This window comes from Mus caroli, unplaced genomic scaffold, assembly GCF_978045245.1.
Source record: "Mus caroli unplaced genomic scaffold, Mus_caroli_1 scaffold_13, whole genome shotgun sequence".
Taxonomy (NCBI): Eukaryota; Metazoa; Chordata; class Mammalia; order Rodentia; family Muridae; genus Mus; species Mus caroli.
The window spans coordinates 22,588,034-22,606,779 of record NW_028227268.1 but is presented as its reverse complement, the minus strand read 5'-3'; the positions used below and the strand labels follow the sequence as shown (position 1 = coordinate 22,606,779).

The window sequence follows — 18,746 nt, the reverse complement described above, 5'->3', positions numbered from 1 at the left end:
TTCCAGAGACATATAATCCATAAATCCATAATGGGGAAGACATGGTAACCAGGGTATAAGTTCAGCCTGGCAGTCAGGAAGCAGAGCGATGAGAGAGAGAGAGAGAGAGAGAGAGAGAGAGAGAGAGAGAGAGAGAGACTGAGAGACTGAGAGACTGAGAGACAGAGACTGAGAGACAGAGATAGATAGAGAAACAGAGAGACAGACACAGAGACAGAAACATAGAGACAGAGAAACAGAGAGAGACAGAGACAGAGAGACAGAAACGGAGAGGAAGAGACAAAAACAGAGACAGAGACAGAAACAGAGAGACAGGGAGATAGCTAGAGACAGACAGAGACAGAGAGACAGAAACAGACAGTGAGACAAAGACAGCGAGAGACAGACAGAAACAGAGAGACAGACAAATAGGGACAGAAAGAGATAGACAGAGAGACACAGAGAGACAAAGAAAAGTAGTTACAGAGTGATAGAGACAGAGAGACACAGAGAGACAGACAGAGATAGGGACAGAAAGAGACAGACAGACAGACAGACAGACAGACAGACAGACAGAGAGAACAGAAATGGGGCAAGGCAGCCCAAAGTGATGTACTTTCTCTATCTCCTAAAGGTTCTATAGTCTTCTCACTCAGTGCCACCATGTGGGGGCCATGTTCAGAACCTATAGAAAGCATTTCTTATTCAAATCAACATACCGGGTGTCCTGGTTGGTATTTTTAAAAATCAATTTGACACAAGCTAGAGGCATCTGAGATGAAAGGATCTTAATTAAATAAATGCCTCCATAAGCCTGGCCCATAGACAAGTCTGTAAGGTACTGTTTTGAATAATGATTGATGTGGGAGAGACCAGCCATGGTGGGTGGGGCCACCCCTGGGAGGTTGGTCCTGAATTCTATAAGAAAACAGGCTGAACAAGCCATGAGGAGCAAGCCAATAAACAGCCTTCTTCGTGGGTTCTGCTTCAGTTTCTGCCTCCAGGTTCCTGCCCAGATCTCTTTGATCATGGACTATGATAGGACGTGGAAGCCAAATAAGTTCTTTTCTCCCCAAGTTGCTTACGGTCATGGTGTTTTACCACAGCAATAGAAACCCCAACTATGATACCAGACAATGAGGTTTCCCTAGAACAGCAAGAGCAACAAAACCAGTAAGTCTTGCTTTGCTGCCACTATATTTTCATGGCTCTCAGTTTTTCTTAAAACGACATCAGGAGTTAAGAAACACATTTAACAAAGTCATAGAAATAAACAAAAATTATAGACATTTGTGCTATGGCACAGACACAAAATTTATTAGGAAGATCATGAGAAAATTCCTTGATTTGCAGAAAGATACCCCCCAAGACTGAAAACAGAAACCCCAAACACCCAAAGAAAGGCACACATTAAGATGAAGGAGTCAACATCTTCAGACATCTTGAAGCATCAATAGTCCAAACTGCACACGGTAAATGTTGCATTACCAAAGACTCTGGTTTCTTTTTGTTGAGGTGGGAGAGGCCATTGTCATGACAATGTCAACTCAACTCCAACTTCTAAATCAGAATAAGCTAATTGCAGGTTCTGCCAGGTAGCCTAGAGCTCCCAGGTTGACTCTTTCGAAGACTGGTGCCAAGAAAGGGAGCCACAGGTCAGCAGCACTTTGGGACACAGGGATCCTCACAGCCTGGCTGCACATAGGTGGTGAGGTTGACAGTCAGCAGGTCTGGGGTTGGGTGGCAGGAGTTGAGCAGGAAGCAGGTGGGCACACAGGGCTGAGGGATGTGGCAGGGTGGGGGGCAGTTGTCACAGCAGGTGGGCTCCAGCTGCCAAATGGTGTGTGGGCAGGTGCTGGGCAGGCAGACTCCACAGCGGCAGGACTTGTCTGAGGAGCAGATGGTGGTGGCAGGGCCTGTGGGGACACTGCAGCAGCGGGCGACACAGCAAGCCATGGTGCTGGAGTCTGGTTGGCTTTGGTCTCTTCAAAGATGAAGTTTCTGAGGTTCAAATGTCTCCTCTTGCTCTGGGGTTCTTATATACCCTCCCCAGTGGGCGTTGACCCTACCAATGGGCTTCTTTTCCTGGTTCTCGTGTTCCCATTATCCTGTAATTGGCCTGCCATTTAGATGCCTGTAAAGAGTCCCTATTCTGCTAATTACCTTTTATTTGAATTCATTGCCAAATCTTCACTGATTACACTGGCTGTTTGTCACTAGGACACAAGCTTTATGATGTACCACAAAAGGCTTCTACAATTACAGTGTCACTACCAGGCTCTAGGGGACCACAGGGGCATGACAGTAATCTGCAGAGTGCTGCTCTCCTTGCTGCTGCTAACAACCTTTTAGTCTCTTTGCCCTTTCTCTATCAGCCTGATGAACTGTTTATGTTTTGAAGAGATGGACTGCATTTTAGTTACTGTCTCTGAGCACTGAGGCACTTGCAGCTTAACATTACACTAAAGTAGTTTGATGAGAAATATGGACGAACTTTGCAAATAGTTATTATTTCTATACAAAATATTACATAGTTATTAAAAATTGAAATATAAAAAGCATAACGATATCATCTGGAAATATCTATTGATATTACACAGCACATTGCTCAGGTCCTGGGCATTTGCCTGCTATCATGAGTTAGCCCGGATTCTGCACTGTTGCTTCATTTCTTTGGCTGTTCAATGTGGAACAGAACAGTTGACTTCTTAATCTTTATGTAGAATAAAAATGAAACACTAAATGAAATAATAAGTTGAGACTACAAATTTAGAATTCATGTAAAGCTGATTGATCACAATAGAAAGCAAACTTATGGGCCTCAACAAGATGGATTTTAATTTCTTGTCCTGTTGTCTGAAAGACCCAAGTCTCCTTCCAGAGTGCCATTTAGACTTCAGATACACTTCAGTGCTTAAGAGCAAGTACTCGGTGTGTTCCTGGGCAGGATCACGCTTGTAGCTTAGAGTATTTCTGCTTAGCTTAGACTCTTGCAGCCTTTAAGTCTCATACTCTTCTCCCCTCCCCCACTCTAAGGCTACCTGTCTGTCAGTCTATGATGATAGGTGTGTTTGTATATTTGGAAAACAGGCATATAGAATCAAGAGACCATGTTCGGCGGCAGAGGAGCTCTATTATTGGTCCGAGGAGTACTGGTTACCTCTCTTGCTATTGTAGGCAGTTCACTTTTGGGAGACTTGCCCTTTTGTGCAAAGGAGGGGCAGTAACATGCACACTCTCTTACTTGAAGGACCATTGTGAGCCTCACATGAGATGAAAAGAGCTTAAAATCCATGGTATGCAAAGATGAGCACCACGATAATTGAAATAAGGTGCAGATCACACAAGGCAAAGTAAAGATAAAAGAAACAGTCACAGAAGGAGGAGGAGAAGAGAAACACAAGTAAGAGAGACACCTCAGGAGAGACAGTGGGCCTGATCTCAGAGTTCATGCTAGCTAAGTAAGTCAACAAAATAAAAATAAGTGTTAACACCTGAGAGCAGAGAAAATGGTTGGCATATACACTAAGTTACTCTCAAGAATCTTCAGAGATTTATTACTGAATGAATAGCTGCTGCATTGTACATTGGCTTGCTTAGGGAAATAATATTTCATGTGTGTGAGTATGTGTGTGTATGTGCGCGTGCACGTGTGTGCGCGCACACATGTGTACCTGTATTTGGATTTATGTCTCCAAGTGCATGTGGAGGCCAGAGGGCAAATCACATTGTTTTTCCTTACACACCATTTATCCTTTCTTCTCTTTTCTCCGTTCTTTTCTCTTCTTTCCTTTCCTTTCCTTTCCTTTCCTTTCCTTTCCTTTCCTTTCCTTTCCTTTCCTTTCCTTTCCTTTCCTTTCCTTTCCTTTCATCTTTTCTTTTCTTTTCTTTTCTTTTCTTTTCTTTTCTTTTCTTTTCTTTTCTTTTCTTTTCTTTTCTTTTCTTTTCTTTCTTTTCTTTCCTTTCCTTTCCTTTCCTTTTCTCTTTTCTTTTCTTTTCTTTTCTTTTCTTTTCTTTTCTTTTCTTTTCTTTTCTTTTCTTTTCTTTCCTTTCCTTTCCTTTCCTTTCCTTTCCTTTCCTTTCCTTTCCTTTCCTTTCCTTTCCTTTCCTTTCCTTTTCTTCTCTCTCTTTCTTTATCTCTTTTTCTTTCTTTCTTTTTTTTTAAAAATTATTATTTTAATTTTTATGTGCATGGATATTTTGTCCATCTGTATGCATGTGCACCATGTGTATGTTTGGTGCTCACAGAGTCTAGAAGAGGGCATCAGACAGCTGGAACTTGAAGTACAGCTGGTCTTGTGAGTGAGCTGTCATGTGCATCCAAGAACAGCATGTTCACTTAAATTCTGAGCCATCTTTCCAAGCTTCTACCTTTTCGTTTTGAGACAGAGTCTCTGGAACTACTCGAGGAGGAGACCTGGTTGGTTAGTGAGCTTCAAGGATGCCCCTGTCTCCACCTCTTCAGCACTGTGATTACAAGTATGTGCCACAACACCAAGTTGAATTCTAGCAATCATATTCAAGTTCTTGCATTTACAAGGCAAATACTTTACCAACTAAGCTATCTCCTCAGCTCCATCTCATTCATTAAAAAAATTAATGACGTAGTTAATCATTTATTGAAGAGTAATGCCAGGCTCAGTGAGCAAAATAAACTTTATCTCTGTCCTTGTGCAATTTACAGTCTGTTGGAAAGGTTTATGACACATATATTATAAATTGCTGGTATTATAAATCATAATGGGGAAGGAAAGATTATGTTCTAAGAGCAAATAACAAAGGACAGGATGTTACTCTGACATTTTCTGCAGACAGAAAAAAAATGCTGTGCAGGCCATCAGATTTTCATGGCCGAAAAATGCCAATCTCTTATTCAGAGTGTATTGTTACTTTGTATCTACAATAAAAGACTTATTATTGAATATGTAGGACTTCATGCCTCTCTAGTCATAAATGAGATTTAAAGACTAAACATAGGATCCAGTGGCAACGAGCTACCATTTCTGTCAAATTTTATTTATAAAAACAAAGGATTTTTTTTCTCACACATTCTTTTGGCTTTGTCTCGGAGCTTTTTCAGATTTGACTTTTGACTTTCATTTCCGTTTTCTTTCTTTTTTTATTAAATTTTATTTAGTTAGCTTATGAGTACTGGTGTTTTGCCTGTGAGTTACAGATGGCATCACATGTGAGTCACAGATGGCATCACATGTGAGTCACAGATGGTTGCAAGCTGCCATGTGGTTGCTGGGAATCAAACTTGGGTAACCTGGAAGAGCACTAAGCCATTTCTGCAGCTGACGTCTCTCTTTCTATACGAGTTGTTTGTCTGTATGTGTATGTGTCTTATATAGTATAACTTTACACATCCAATACACATATTCTTTGTAGGCCCAGAAAAGGGTTTTCTCTATCACATAAATTTATGTATGTTCATAAAATCAGCTAATGGATTTAACTAGTCAATATCTATCCTTCCTTCCTTCCTTCTTTCCTCTCTCTCTCTCTCCCTCCTTCTCTTTTTCTTTCTTCTTCAGACAGACTCTCACCTGGCCTTGACCTCTCTATCCTCCTGCCTCATCCTCTTGATCTTTGGAGGTACAGGCACACTGTGCCCTGCTTTGATGAAAGTTTTACCTTTAGCTCTCAATCTGTCATCCCAGAGCATCTGATATCTTATTGACTACTGGACTATCACCTCTGTGATAACAGGGGGCAAACAAAGCATGTGTTTGTGTCCTGATGCTAGAGTTGACCATTCTGAGTTCTGTAAGCAAAAATAAGATTGAAGTGACCCAGCTCTTACAGCTGAATATTTGTCAATTTTGATTAGAGCCAATTTACCCCCTTTCAGTCAAAATTGGACATCATGATTTTGTTGAGGAATCTTACATTTTTTTCATTTAAAATTTTTTTTCAGGTATGTTTTGAATCTGTGTCAAAGCTGCTGACTAAGTTTCTTCTTTCTTTGTATTTGAGGCTTTATGATGTGGGGAAGAATTGGTCTTTTGAGTCATACATGCCAGGGGTTAAATTCTGCTTGCCTTAGTAATTAACTCTATAATTTTGAGAACATTTAATAACAAATCGACAACGTATCCCATATCATTATATAGTGTTGTTTTGAGGATTTGATGAGTTTGAGAGAAAGGAGAGAAGATGGACAGTAAAGACTGATAATAAATCAGGAAGGCGCGCCAGCAAGCTCGCTCTGGTGCTGCTTTCATTTTGAACCTTTAATTAATAATAATAATAATAATAATAATAATAATAATAATAATAATAAAGATAATCTATTAAACACAAGAAATGTGTCCCAAATACTAACATAAATAAAGAACACTTATGGCCAGGGAAATACAATTTATTAGAAAACCCATTAGGAGATTATTTTGCCTCTGAAAATGCTCAATACAGAAAATGAGATCCCAGAAGCAACATGGCCCAAACCCCCATAGTTTGAAATCTTAAAGATTTCAATAGCACTTTCATAATGGAAGATGTTCACCTGTTGAAATCAGTCAAATGGCTATTCATCCGGATCACATAAGCAAAACCTTGATTTCTTGCCCTTAAAAACAAAAGTAGGGTTTCCATGGCTTAGGTCATCTGCCTATTTTAACATTGTGATAACTATTGAGATAAGCAGGTGGTGGTTGGGCAGTTCCTGGGGTTTTCAGTATGAGGCGTCAAGCAAGGGAGCCACAGGTCAGCAGCACTTTGGAACACAGGGATCCTCACAGCCTGGCTGCACATAGGTGGTGAGGTTGACGGTCAGCAGGTCTGGGGTTGGGTGGCAGGAGTTGAGCAGGAAGCAGGTGGGCACACAGGGCTGAGGGATGTGGCAGGGTGGGGGGCAGTTGTCACAGCAGGTGGGCTCCAGCTGCCAAATGGTGTGTGGGCAGGTGCTGGGCAGGCAGACTCCACAGCGGCAGGACTTGTCTGAGGAGCAGATGGTGGTGGCAGGGCCTGTGGGGACACTGCAGCAGCGGGCGACACAGCAAGCCATGGTGCTGGAGTCTGGTTGGCTTTGGTCTCTTCAAAGATGAAGTTTCTGAGGTTCAAATGTGTCCTGTCAGTCTGGACTGTTTTATACCTTCCTCAGTGGGTGTGAGTCCAATCAGAAGGCTTCCCTCCTGTCCTGTTTTGTTTGTGACACCCCTTTCCACTGAGATTATCTAATCAGTTTGGCATTTTCTTGTCTATTAAAACTACCTGCCCTTATTAATTCAGTTGGAGTTTTGACTCATGGACCTGCCATTTTGTCATAAGACCATCACAGTTTACCTTTACAGAATTCTGGGCATGCCTAAACTTGTATGAGTTACGTGTCATTTGCTCAAGTGACAACTCATGGGCACTTTTAGGGTTTAAAATTTCTCAGTTCCTCTTAGTTTTCAATAGTATGCATTGTGTGATGTCACATGTATTGACAAGTTCTAGAGAAATTAGCTCAAATGATCAATTGGATACCTTTCCACTCAATGAAACCATCAAGAACATGGCCACTTATCTATAACTATCTCACTGACAATGTACACTTCCACAATTTCCTTTATTTATTGATAATGGAATTCAGGCTCTCCTGAGCAAGCAATGGGGTAGAATGTTGTGGTGCTAGTTTTTTTTTAATTGTTTAATAAATCTATCGTATGTGCTTTTGTTTTGTTGTTTGTCTGGAGACCTTTCAAAGGTGGTGTTATATTTTATCTTCCCACAGCTTCACTATTCTTAAAGATGAGTCAAAGTATAAAAATCATTGGAAAGAGTAAAAAAAAAAAAAATCCACGGCTTTCCTTGATCCTACGTCATGAAAAGAAAACTAACCTGGTCGTCATTCATCATGTCATTCATCATTCATTTTCATGTGAGTGACACAGACACTTACTCTTCACAGAGTCAGCGGCGGGTTTTAGATGGCAGTGCAAGGTAGAATGAGGGACTTCATTCAAAAAATCATGTTAGTGACTTTCATCTGCATATGTGTTTGTACTCCCCCCTTGGAGCTTTGGCTGATAGTATATTCCATTGAGAGGCCTTCTACAAGATCCCTCACTTCAGCTGGCCTTGGTTTGTGTTTCCTGTAGGCTGAAGGAGAGCCACAACAATGCCTACTGTGCAACGGTTCTGACATCTTCACATATCTCTTCAGCATAAACCCCTCAGCCAGTGGAATTGAAAGCTCAGATTTTTCTTTCTTTTTAAACATTTGGATGGCATCATTTTTGGTTGAGTGCAGAGTATAGATTCCTTGGCCTTGGTGGGATATTGTTTCATCCAACAGGACATGTTTAAAAGAAGAAGGATAACCGAGAGAGCATTAGAACTCGATGCCACTGTGAAGTGCCATGCTTGACCTGTAGGAAGAGCAGCCGGCTTGCCTAATGTTTGGATACCGAGCTTTTTCTGTGAAGAAAGATGTGTGGTGTGTCATCCCACTCGGATTCTTGCTTTATCTGTGAATGTTCTGTCTTCATTCTCTGCTTTTCAAACCTACTCATTTTCTAGGTTCTGGCTCACATCCCTTCTTTATAAATCAATTCACCAAGGTGTTTCCATAGTTTTCCATACTGTCCCTCAAGTTGACCTGCCTCATTCTGCCACATATTGCCATTTCCCTTATATCTCTTTCTCATGCCTTTTTTTTTTTTTTAAGTTTTTTGAGACACGGTTTCTCTGTGGCCCTTCCATGCTGGGAAATGTGTCCTTAGTCTTGTTTATCTCTTTCAAACCCTTGAGAAGATACTTGGGCATCAGAGGCATCTGAGACATGCTTGGAATGTGAGTGTGTGCATGTCTAATGATCAGCTTGACTGTGCCTTCAAGGACACATTTGAGTTTGTTTAAATATTCAGGGAAAACAAAAGTTAAAGGTAGGTGCTGATCTTGGAATTTAAAAACAATTCTAAGCTCAGTCTGAATGTGTTTTATGAGTCAGGCAGTCTTCTGCATGTATCTGCGTATCCTAGTATGACTTCCTTTCAGCTCTGGAGATTTATGTTGGTGTCATCAGAAAGCATAACTCTGCTGTACACATTTATAGCTTCATGATGCTTGTGTCAAGAGTCCTTGTGTAATTATAGCATCAGACACGGAGACAACACCAGATTTGGGGAGTAGAGGTGTTTATTTACTTTTAAAACATGGGGATCTAGGAGAACAATTTTTTCATTTACCTGAAATCATTGCTCAAAACACAGAAAGAATACTTCTGTAAAAATGAAGTCTCGGGGTCAAAACATAGTCCAAAGTGCCTCCCTAAAGCCATTTGTTATGCAGCCATCAGTGGCAAACTTTGTAGATCCTTAAGGCAAGGTAGGGAAGCTTTTTAAGGGCTTTCATTTAGCAGCAAGAGGGGTCACACTCACAAGGTTCAACACAGGTGGAAACAGAGATCCCTTTCAGGTTTGGGGCAGGGTAGCCTTTGTTGATCAGCCAACACGATGACACATAGGAATCAGGCACACAGCAGGATGGGAGGCAAGTGTCACAGCAGCTGGGGTGAAGGAGGCTGATCTTGTGGGGACAGGTACTAGGCAGGCAGACTCCACATGGACAGTATATGTCAGAGGAGCGGAGGGTGGTGGCTGGGCCAATGGGGACGATACGGCATCCTTGCAGATAGGAATTGCAGCCAGTCATGGTGACAGTGAACCAGGTTTTGTTGCTGAGGAAGGGCGTTCTTCCACAAAGTTGCCCTTGGAGGGCTTTTTATACCTACCTATTTCAGGGACCATGGCCTCAGTCTTCAGTCTGCTTCCTTGTTGGTGTTTGCACAACTCCACACAAATAACGCAATGCCTTCTTTATCAGCCACGGGACACACACTCCTCAAGTTTTATTTGTCTGTGTTGCTTTACCCAAACTTGCTTCCTGCTGCAGTTTTTTTACTTCTTTCTTCTTCTTTTCTTTCTACCAGACACATGGTGGTGTCTTTGATGGATCAGAGGGAATAAATGAATATTGAAGACACACAACATGATTGTGCTTGGAGACAGCAGAGCTTGTTAGATGATTCTCCATCTATTACCCCAACATCATCTGGACATGGAAGCAAATATGAAAATGAATTAGTCTCTAGTTTTATAAGGTGCTGGTTATTTTAACTACAGATTGAAATGAATTAAAATACAGGTTTTTTTTTTTTTTTGGATAATGTGCCCTTGCATTTCTTTGCAAACCAGCACGAAAATTTTTTGCTTTTCACAAAAGCGAACCTACTGACCCATCTCTTCCATTGTTCAAAGCTAGGTTTAGTGCTGCCAACCATCATTCAGTCAGATCCACACCTTTTTGCAAGTGCCTTGCACTGTAATTCTGCTAGAGCTTTAATACTTCATGGTTTTAGTTAGTCTGTGACCACAGTAAAGGCCATTGGTTAGCAACTCCATTCACTGGAAGTCACGCACTCACTGAATCTCTAGTATGTTCTGTAAAAGCATTTAAAAAAAATGATAATCTTTTCTCTATTCTGGCTAGCTCCCAAATGAATGAGACAGACTATAAGATTTATTTGATAAGCTTTACAACACAGTAGCTGAGCAGTCATTAATCTATTCTATTCCTCTAAGATAATCTGGCTACCTTCCAGGCAAAATCCTTGAGATACTTGCATTTTAGTATGGGTCTGGCTCTCTCTGCCTCAGGTATGTTCCCATGGAGTCTCTCTGACCCTCTCCTTGTAGCAAATTCTCCCTCTCTTTCTCTCTCCACATCCCCTGACTGGGATTGGAAGTCAGCCCTATTCTCTCTTCTGCTCAGCCATTGGCTGGTCAGATTTTATTGACATGTTAGAGAATAAATGGAGAGCAATCTTTACACAACATTCAGGCAGGAGATCCTTAGGGTAAGCATTACAATGCTATGTCTGGACTGCAACCAGATATGGGAGCAGAGAAATCAGCATTTGAGTAATACAAGGATAATCTCTACATAGTACACAATAACATTATGTCTACAATGTCCTAAAGGGTGAGGAGGAGTCAGAAAAATAGAAGATACAGATGGTCTCTGTCCTTATACGGAACATGATCTGATGGATGCCACTAGTAATATTTTACCATATGATTCTAAAGACACTTAATTAAGAACTTGGTAAAACTATGGGGTTTCAGAGCAAGTGAAGAGAAAGTTTTAGAGCTCATTACATTATAACTTATGAGTTGTCAGGCCTACATAAAGTTATTTAATTTACTTGTACTTCAGTTTTTCAACTGCATGTCTGGAAAATATAGTAACTACCCACTATAGTCTTATTACTATGATAAAAAGTCTCTAGCATTGTGTGTGGCAAGAAATAAAGATGATTCAAGGCATGGCAGATGCTCCTGAAGCTGCTATGAGAAGTCCCATAGGTGAAAACTCTATGGTGGAGGGCTGGCGTGACCGAAGAAGCTTTGGTGGAGGAGCTGGGCTAAGGCCTTTTATCAGAAGTATTTAGAAAGACATGCATTTCCTGAAAGAAAAGGCAATGGCTTCCCCATCAAAACTGCCCTGCCCTACCCCCAGCCATCACTAAATTGGTCAGTCCTACTCTTGTGCCTCTGTTGAATGCCATATCTACCCATAGTGCTTTGCCGTCTAGTTTGGTTCACAATCATTCCCCGCTAGGTTACAATCCCTTTCAAAACAAGGACATCTTATTCATTTTGTTATCTCCAGTCCTAGCTGAGTGGTGAGGTGATGGGTTGGGTTGTAGAGGCTGGAACATGTGAGTAAATAGTAAAGGCAGGGAGGTATCAAGCAGTGGTGAGTAGCAGCTGTTGTGTGGCGATTGTCTTTGTTTTGAAAGGTGAGAAAAATTGTGAAACAAACTATACAGCAAAGCACTATGGGTAGATATGGCATTCAACGGAGGCACAAGAGTAGGAGTGAGCAATTTAGTGAGGGTTGAGGGCTGAAGGTATCACCTTAAGTGGCAGCTATTGTGTGGCGATTGTGTATCACCTTGACTCAGGAAGCAAGCAAAGGTTCAGCCTCATACGAGGTACTTTAAAAGGGAGAGTTTTAATTTAGAATGTTTGCTAAGTGTCTATCAAAGCATCGAAACACTCAAAGAGGGGAGAAGTTGGGGTTATACAAGAAACAGCCACCAGCTCTGAGTCTGGAGTAGGGGTGACATTATTGTTATTTGGACAGAGATTAGAGGGTTGAGCCTCAGAACAGAGCTTTGCCTTCTGGGTGCTGAATTCTTATAACCATGGACGTTCTGATCCTGGGGTCCTTGACAAAACCACTAAACCTTAGGCAGTGACGGTGAGGAGAGAGCCTTACCAATCACAAGCTTGTAAGTTGAAAGACAGGAAATTTTGTCCTAGAAAGGCTATTGTCCTAGAGTGGTGGTTCTATGGAACACATGGCTGTGACCCTTATGTTGTGGTGACCTCCAAACATAAAATCATTTCACTGCTACTTCATAACTGTAATTTTGCTACTGTTATGAATCGTAATTTAAATATCCGTGTTTACCTACCGATGGCCTTGGGCCACTCCTGAAAAAAGTCAATTAACTCCAAAGGGGTCGAGACCCACAGGTTGAGAACCACTGTTCTGGGGTTTTCAGGAGGAAGGCTTTTATGAGGAGTTGTGGGGATGTATATCCAATTGACAAGCATCAGAGTATTTATAATTTTTGAGTTATCTGCTTTATTAACACTTATACTGACTGCTGTCATCTATAGGTCACTAGATGTGGAGTTACTAGAAATCCACATGACTAGGGCTGTGGAGATGGTTCAGTCAGTAGAGTCCACATCAGATCTGTGAGAATGATTGCACTGGCTATGGAGGGTCCTGCCTGTCTCTCTGAAGAGCTGAGTCATCACAGGGTCTTGTTTGTCTCCCCAGAGAACTGAGTCATGGTTCAGTAAAAATAGAAATCTTGAGTCAACCCAGTATTTTGAGTAATTCAGTGGAAATAATATTTGAAAGAGCAAGCAGGGTCACACGGTAAAGGTACAGTTTTTATGGGGAGGAGCACTGAATATGTAAATCAAGGTTAGTTGGGGCACTGTGGTGGAATGGTGTCTAGGTTAGTGTTGAATCAGTGAGAATGGAAGGAAAACTTGGGTGCTGGGGACAATCTGAAGAAGAAATACAATTCCTTGGCTCTTTATTCTGTTGGCAACAACACATAATTACTTAATTTAAGGGCAGTTTGTTTTGCTTTGCTGTGGGTCCTTGAAACTCAAGAAAATTGCTATCGCATTTGCCAAATAGTCCACATTTTAACTCAAGCTGAATGGCTAGACAGCGAAACGGTACTGATAATGCCAGCCAGTCCTTAAGTCCAACTGAAAGACAAACGTTTTGCTCTTATTTTAGAAACATTTTTTTTCTTATATTTTCTACATACTCTTGTTTTGTCTTACCCTATACTCACCCATGAAGAACTTTGAAAAGCTTTGACATTATATAGCCAAGTTTATAATCTCAAGGGATTGTAGAGTTGTGTACCGAGTGGTATGTATATATGCTCTGCCAAATAAGGGGCCATGTACAAGAACATTTTCTTCCTATCTGGAAAGGAGGCAGGTAGATTTAGCATGGTAGAAAAGGAAGAAATTTGGGGTTCTGGTAGTTTTGGGATTTAAATATGTCTTTGTCATTAGTGAGTTTTGCAACCTTTGGAAGTTGCTTAGTCTTTCTCAGCTTCTGTTTTTCCCATCTATAAACTGGAGGAGGGCAATGATTGCTATCCCTTAGAGATTTTTTTTTAAAATGAGTTATTTATTTTTTATGTATATGAGTACACTGTAGCTGTATAGATGGTTGTGAGCCTTCATGTGGTTGTTAGGAATTGAATTTAGGACCTCTGCTTGCTCTAGTCAACCCCACTCACTGTTTGGCCCTGCTTGCTCAGTCCCTGCTTGCTCTGGCCCAAAGATTTATTTATTATTATAAATAAGTACACTATAGCTGTCTTCTGACACACCGTAAGAGGGCATCAGATCTCATTACAGATGGTTGTGAGCTACCATGTGGTTGCTGGGAATTGAACTCAGGACCTTCAGAAGAGCAGTCGGTGCTCTTAACCGCTGAGCCATCTCACCAGCCACCTTAGAGATTTTTTTAAAGACAAATAAGATCTGGCAAAGATCTACCTGCTAGAGCATCCAGGACAATCACCAAACCTTAGTTACCACAGCTGAAAGCAGTAAAGGCAGCCAGGCGGGGTGGGGATGACAAGGGTTATAGACAGTGGGCTGTTTTTTCCCTTGTTTGGATAAACACCCAACAAAAGCAACTTAAGAAAGTGTGTGGGGGTTACTTTGGCTCACAGTTTTGAGAATACAGTCCGTCATGGTGGGGACAGTGTGGTGTCAGATATGTGGGGTAGCTGTCAGGAAACACACACACACTGAGAGAGAGAGAGAGAGAGAGAGAGAGAGAGAGAGAGAGAGAGAGAGAGAGAGAGAGAGAGAGAGAGAGAGAGAGACTGATGTTCCAGCTGACTTTTGTCTTCACTGAGTCCAGGACCTGAGCCCATGGAATAATAATAACGCTGCCTATGTTTAGGCTAGAACTTTCCTATTCTGTTAACCCAATCTAGAAGTTTACTTATGACATGCTCAGAAAGTTGTCTCCTGGGTGAAGTTAGCAATCCTTCAAGGATGGGAATTCTTGCTTGTCTCTTTTTGCAATAAATACCAGAGCAATGAGTGTTTGGCTGATGTAAATTACAGCCAAGGGAGCTCAAATCATAAGACACCATGGGAAAGAAAAGAAAAGAAAAAAACCTAAAAATGAAAGCAATTTCATGTCAGGTGTCTTGATCTCCAGTATTATTGACTTAAATGCCTTTGGTCTCTGATTCCTCCATGTTTTATGCTATGTAATTTCTACTGATTTAGACCTTTAAGCTTTTCCAGGCAAGCTAGTTCTAAATGCTAAAGCTTTTACACATCTACTATTTTCCCACTCCAAAGAGGGAACTGTTCACACATAAGACTTCTCACTGTGCTGGGATGGATATTGGGTTGTATAAGAACCTGCTGTCAACCAGAGCTAGGCATTCCGCTTTCCCTAAGAGGAAACACAGACATAAACAGCTACGAGGCCATGGATGCTAAGCCAGAATGAAGTTTATTAATAAGTAGTCCAAATGGTTATCTCTCAAAAAAAGCAGGGATAGAGCTTAAAAGAGAGACATCATTCATCTATTCCTAAAGGAATAAAGCATTAAGAATTTAAACATGTCCATGGGCCCCTCTTCCTGGGCATTGGGGTTGATTGAGCTTTGATGCAAGCAGAAGCAGTTATTGAAGGGCAGGTGATAGAGAGGATGCTGAGCAGCCAGGCCCCTGAACCTGGGAAGATGAGTTGACTGCTTAACAGCAGGGCTCACAGGGACTCTCACAGCCGGGCTGCACGTAGGTGGTCAGGTTGATGCCACTCAGGCCGGGAGTTGGGTGGCAAGAGTTGAGCAGCCAGCAGGTTGGCACGTACACTTCAGGCTGGCAGCAGGGTGGGGGGCAGGGGTCACAGCAAGTGGGCTGCAGGAGGCTGATCTCATGTGGGCAGGTGCTGGGCAGGCAGACTCCACAGCGGCAGGACTTGTCTGAGGAACAGATGGTGGTGGCAGGGCCGGTGGGGACACTGCAGCAGCGAGCAACACAGCAAGCCATGGCTTTGGGAGTTGGGTTGTGGTAAGGTTGAGAGGAGAAGTCAGTTGATGTCTGAATGCTCTGTTGTCTGCCCTGGCTTTTATATACCCGCCTCCCTGGGCGTCAACTTATGGCCAAGATATTTTCCCCATGTTTCAGTTTATGGCTGCTTCCATAAAATCCTTCTAATTACTTAAGTGTTTATTACCTAAGACACATTCTTTACCTCATAAAAGGGATTCAGGTTGTTTTGTCGTCAAGTAAGGACTCTTCACATTGGTCAGTTGTCATTGCACAGAGAGCTTCATCATTTTGGTCTTCAAAGGCTTTGAGCCATTATCTTCTAATCATTCCACATCACTAATAGTGGCTTGGAATGGCAGGTATGGGCAGCTCTTCCCTGTGCTCCATGACTACTTTACAGACGAAGACTCCGGAGGCATTTTGCATTTCTCTTCTTCCAGCAACCATGGTTTTTCTATGAGATAGTATAGACTCTCTAATTTAAAAAAGTGAGAAAAAAATTAGATTTATGTCTGGTGGTGCCAAGGCATTGACTTGAAAAGGAGTAGATAGAGTTAGAGAGAGCAGGTTGGGCAATGGGCAAAGAAGTACTTTTCTATAGAATTCTAGAAAAATCTCTCATTTTCTGTCCTTTGTACATGCTTTGAATGATGACTCCGGAGGGGCATGTGGATGGCCATCAAGAGCTCTATGGGTGACAAGGGCCAGTGCCTTTAGAACTTCATCTGATTGCACCATGCACTTAGATTATTTATCACTCAAAGATGAGTTGTGTTAGGACTTAAGAATGAAAGGGTACAGTGTTTCTAGACTGAGGTCCTCGAACCGCTGCTCTAGGAGACACAAAATGAGGCTCTTGAGGTAACATGGGGAATACTGACTTCCCGACTGGAGGGTTTCTCAGAGCCTCCAACATGCTAAGAGGCTTTGGATGCTTTCAGTAAGGTGATATAACGTATATCTCCCTCAAACCTCCTTGACCATACCACTATGTTTAGTTTGTTTATCTTCATAGATTTGCTTGCTAGGTCAGTCTTCTCTGGAGCACACTGGTATTTGAAGTCAACTGTGTGTTTCCACATTCCATGTTCTTTACTACTTTACATGTCCTCCTGCTGTGGGGGTGGTGCTCCTGCCAGAAAGAGGAAGGCTTTCAATATGCAAATGTAGATAGGAAATGTTAGTCCAGGTTGTCAAAGAGTCCTGGGGCCGTAAGAGAAGGTTGACTTTACAGACTAGTTTCTTAATCAAAATTCTATGCTATACAAACAAGATGATTTGAAGGTAGGGGAAGTGACTGGGTTGGTAGTGGTGAAATGGAGGGGTGTGAGAAGGGAAGTTTGGCATAGTTGTATGGGTGTCTCAGTCAGCTTTCTAGAGCTGTGATAAAGACTAGGACCAAGAACAACTTGGGGAGGTAAGAGTTTTCTGGCCTTACATAGCCCATGGCACAAATCACTGAGGAAATCCAAGGAAGGAATTCAAAGGCAGGATACTGGAGGCAGCAAATGAAGCAGAGGTCATGGAGGAATGCTGCTTACTGGCTTGCTTCCCATAGCTTGTTGATGTTGTTTTCTTATAGGACTGAGGACCACCTGCCCAGGGGTAACACCACACAGAGGGATCTGGGCCTTCCTACATCAGTCATTAATCAAGAGAATGACCCACAGACTTGTATGTGGGACAATACAATGGAGACATTTTCTCAGTTAAAGCTCCCTGTTCCCAGATGTGCCCAGCTTGTGTCAAGTTGACAAGCAAACAAACACTGACCTGGACAAAGGGGATGGATAGGAAAACATAACCTAGGATTTCTCATCACATTGTTCAGTTTGGGAGAACCATTTTCTAGGTGGCAATCAGTTCTTATGGTTTATATTCATATGTTTAAGATAACTGCAACACTGATCCTCCACTAAAACTTATGTATTTGGTGTCTCAGGCATAATACTAAGTATTTAATATGTGTTTTCTTTCTATATCCTGTAAGACCAAACTATGCCCACTTTCTTGGTGATAAAAAGAGCAAAGATATTATATTATTGAGTATGGAGTTGCATAGCTAATGAAAAATGACTTAGCTGACACCATAGCTCATGGAAGTGTATACACACACATGTACACACATACACATACACACACACACACACACACACACACACAGATACACACATACCCATTCTGAGGAATTGAACATAGGGTCTTGCTAGTGCTCTACCCTTGAGCTATATCTTAAGTCCTAAATTTTATATAATTATAGTTATATATTTTTCATTTACTAACCCATTAAAAAATAACCCGTGCTATGTTTGGTAGTAAGAGTGCACCAGTAACCATTCAGATTGTCTCCTTGTTACAGTGTCTATCGTGGTAACGTCAACCTGATGGTCATGAAATAAACTATCGAACACCTAAGAACTTTCGACAGTGACAGGTGCTAGAAGGAAAGAAAGCACACTGACACATGGAGTGACAGGGAGGTAGCAATGGAGGGTGGCCCCTGTGGTTAGGGAAGTCAGAGGTCTTCTTAGCCAGGGCTGCTGAAGAACTGTGATAGGAGACCGTATCAAAGCAGTCAGTCAGCAGTTGGTCAGGCTCGGTTTTCAAGGATAGCTTACAGAGTTTAGATTTTATTCTAAGGATGTTGAAAACTTCACTGGGCGATTTACATGTTTTGAATTTATTTTCAGTTGGCTTGTACCAAGTATGTGTCTATGGGTTACTCGGTATCATTTTAATACATGCTTTCAATGTATAATAGCCAGACCAGGGTAATTCACATGTCTAGGATCTTGGACATGATATTTCTTTATGTCTGAAACTTTCAAACTCACCTCTGATAGGTATTTATCCTACTGGACCATAAAAATTTAGAAGTTATTTATTCTACTCGGTTGATTTAGAGCAGAGAATGATAGGTTTCATGTTTGAAGGAGAATGATCTGCCCAGGGCAGGCATGACAGTAGGCTGAAGTATAGAGGCTCGGCAAGAGGGTAGACACTGAGCAACTGATCCGAGAAGGCAGAGTTTGGGTGACATTAGAAGGGAGGGGTGAGGTGTTTTGTTGACTGAGAGGCTGTATACGGAGAGAGGTCAGGAATCCTATCCATCCAGGTCTCAGATCTACTCATAGGAAG

At 41.8% G+C, this 18,746-nt stretch overlaps 4 protein-coding genes across 4 annotated transcripts; all 4 read right to left on the bottom strand.

Annotated features, from left to right (window-relative positions):
- Positions 1 to 1,635: 1,635 nt before the first annotated feature.
- Positions 1,636 to 1,935, bottom strand: LOC110306111 (keratin-associated protein 3-2). Its single transcript, XM_021178303.2, has one exon. It carries the CDS (start codon positions 1,933 to 1,935, stop codon positions 1,636 to 1,638), a length of 300 nt encoding a protein of 99 aa, XP_021033962.1.
- Positions 1,936 to 6,688: 4,753 nt separating this feature from the next.
- On the bottom strand, positions 6,689 to 6,988 carry LOC110306141 (keratin-associated protein 3-2). The gene has a single exon (XM_085829229.1). It carries the CDS (start codon positions 6,986 to 6,988, stop codon positions 6,689 to 6,691), a length of 300 nt encoding a protein of 99 aa, XP_085685355.1.
- Positions 6,989 to 9,321: 2,333 nt separating this feature from the next.
- LOC147001397 (keratin-associated protein 3-1-like) lies at positions 9,322 to 9,621 on the bottom strand. The gene has a single exon (XM_085829228.1). The coding sequence runs from the start codon at positions 9,619 to 9,621 to the stop codon at positions 9,322 to 9,324; it is 300 nt and encodes a 99-aa protein (XP_085685354.1).
- A 5,687-nt stretch (positions 9,622 to 15,308) lies between these two features.
- On the bottom strand, positions 15,309 to 15,605 carry LOC110306214 (keratin-associated protein 3-1). Its single transcript, XM_021178410.2, has one exon. The coding sequence runs from the start codon at positions 15,603 to 15,605 to the stop codon at positions 15,309 to 15,311; it is 297 nt and encodes a 98-aa protein (XP_021034069.1).
- Positions 15,606 to 18,746: the final 3,141 nt, after the last annotated feature.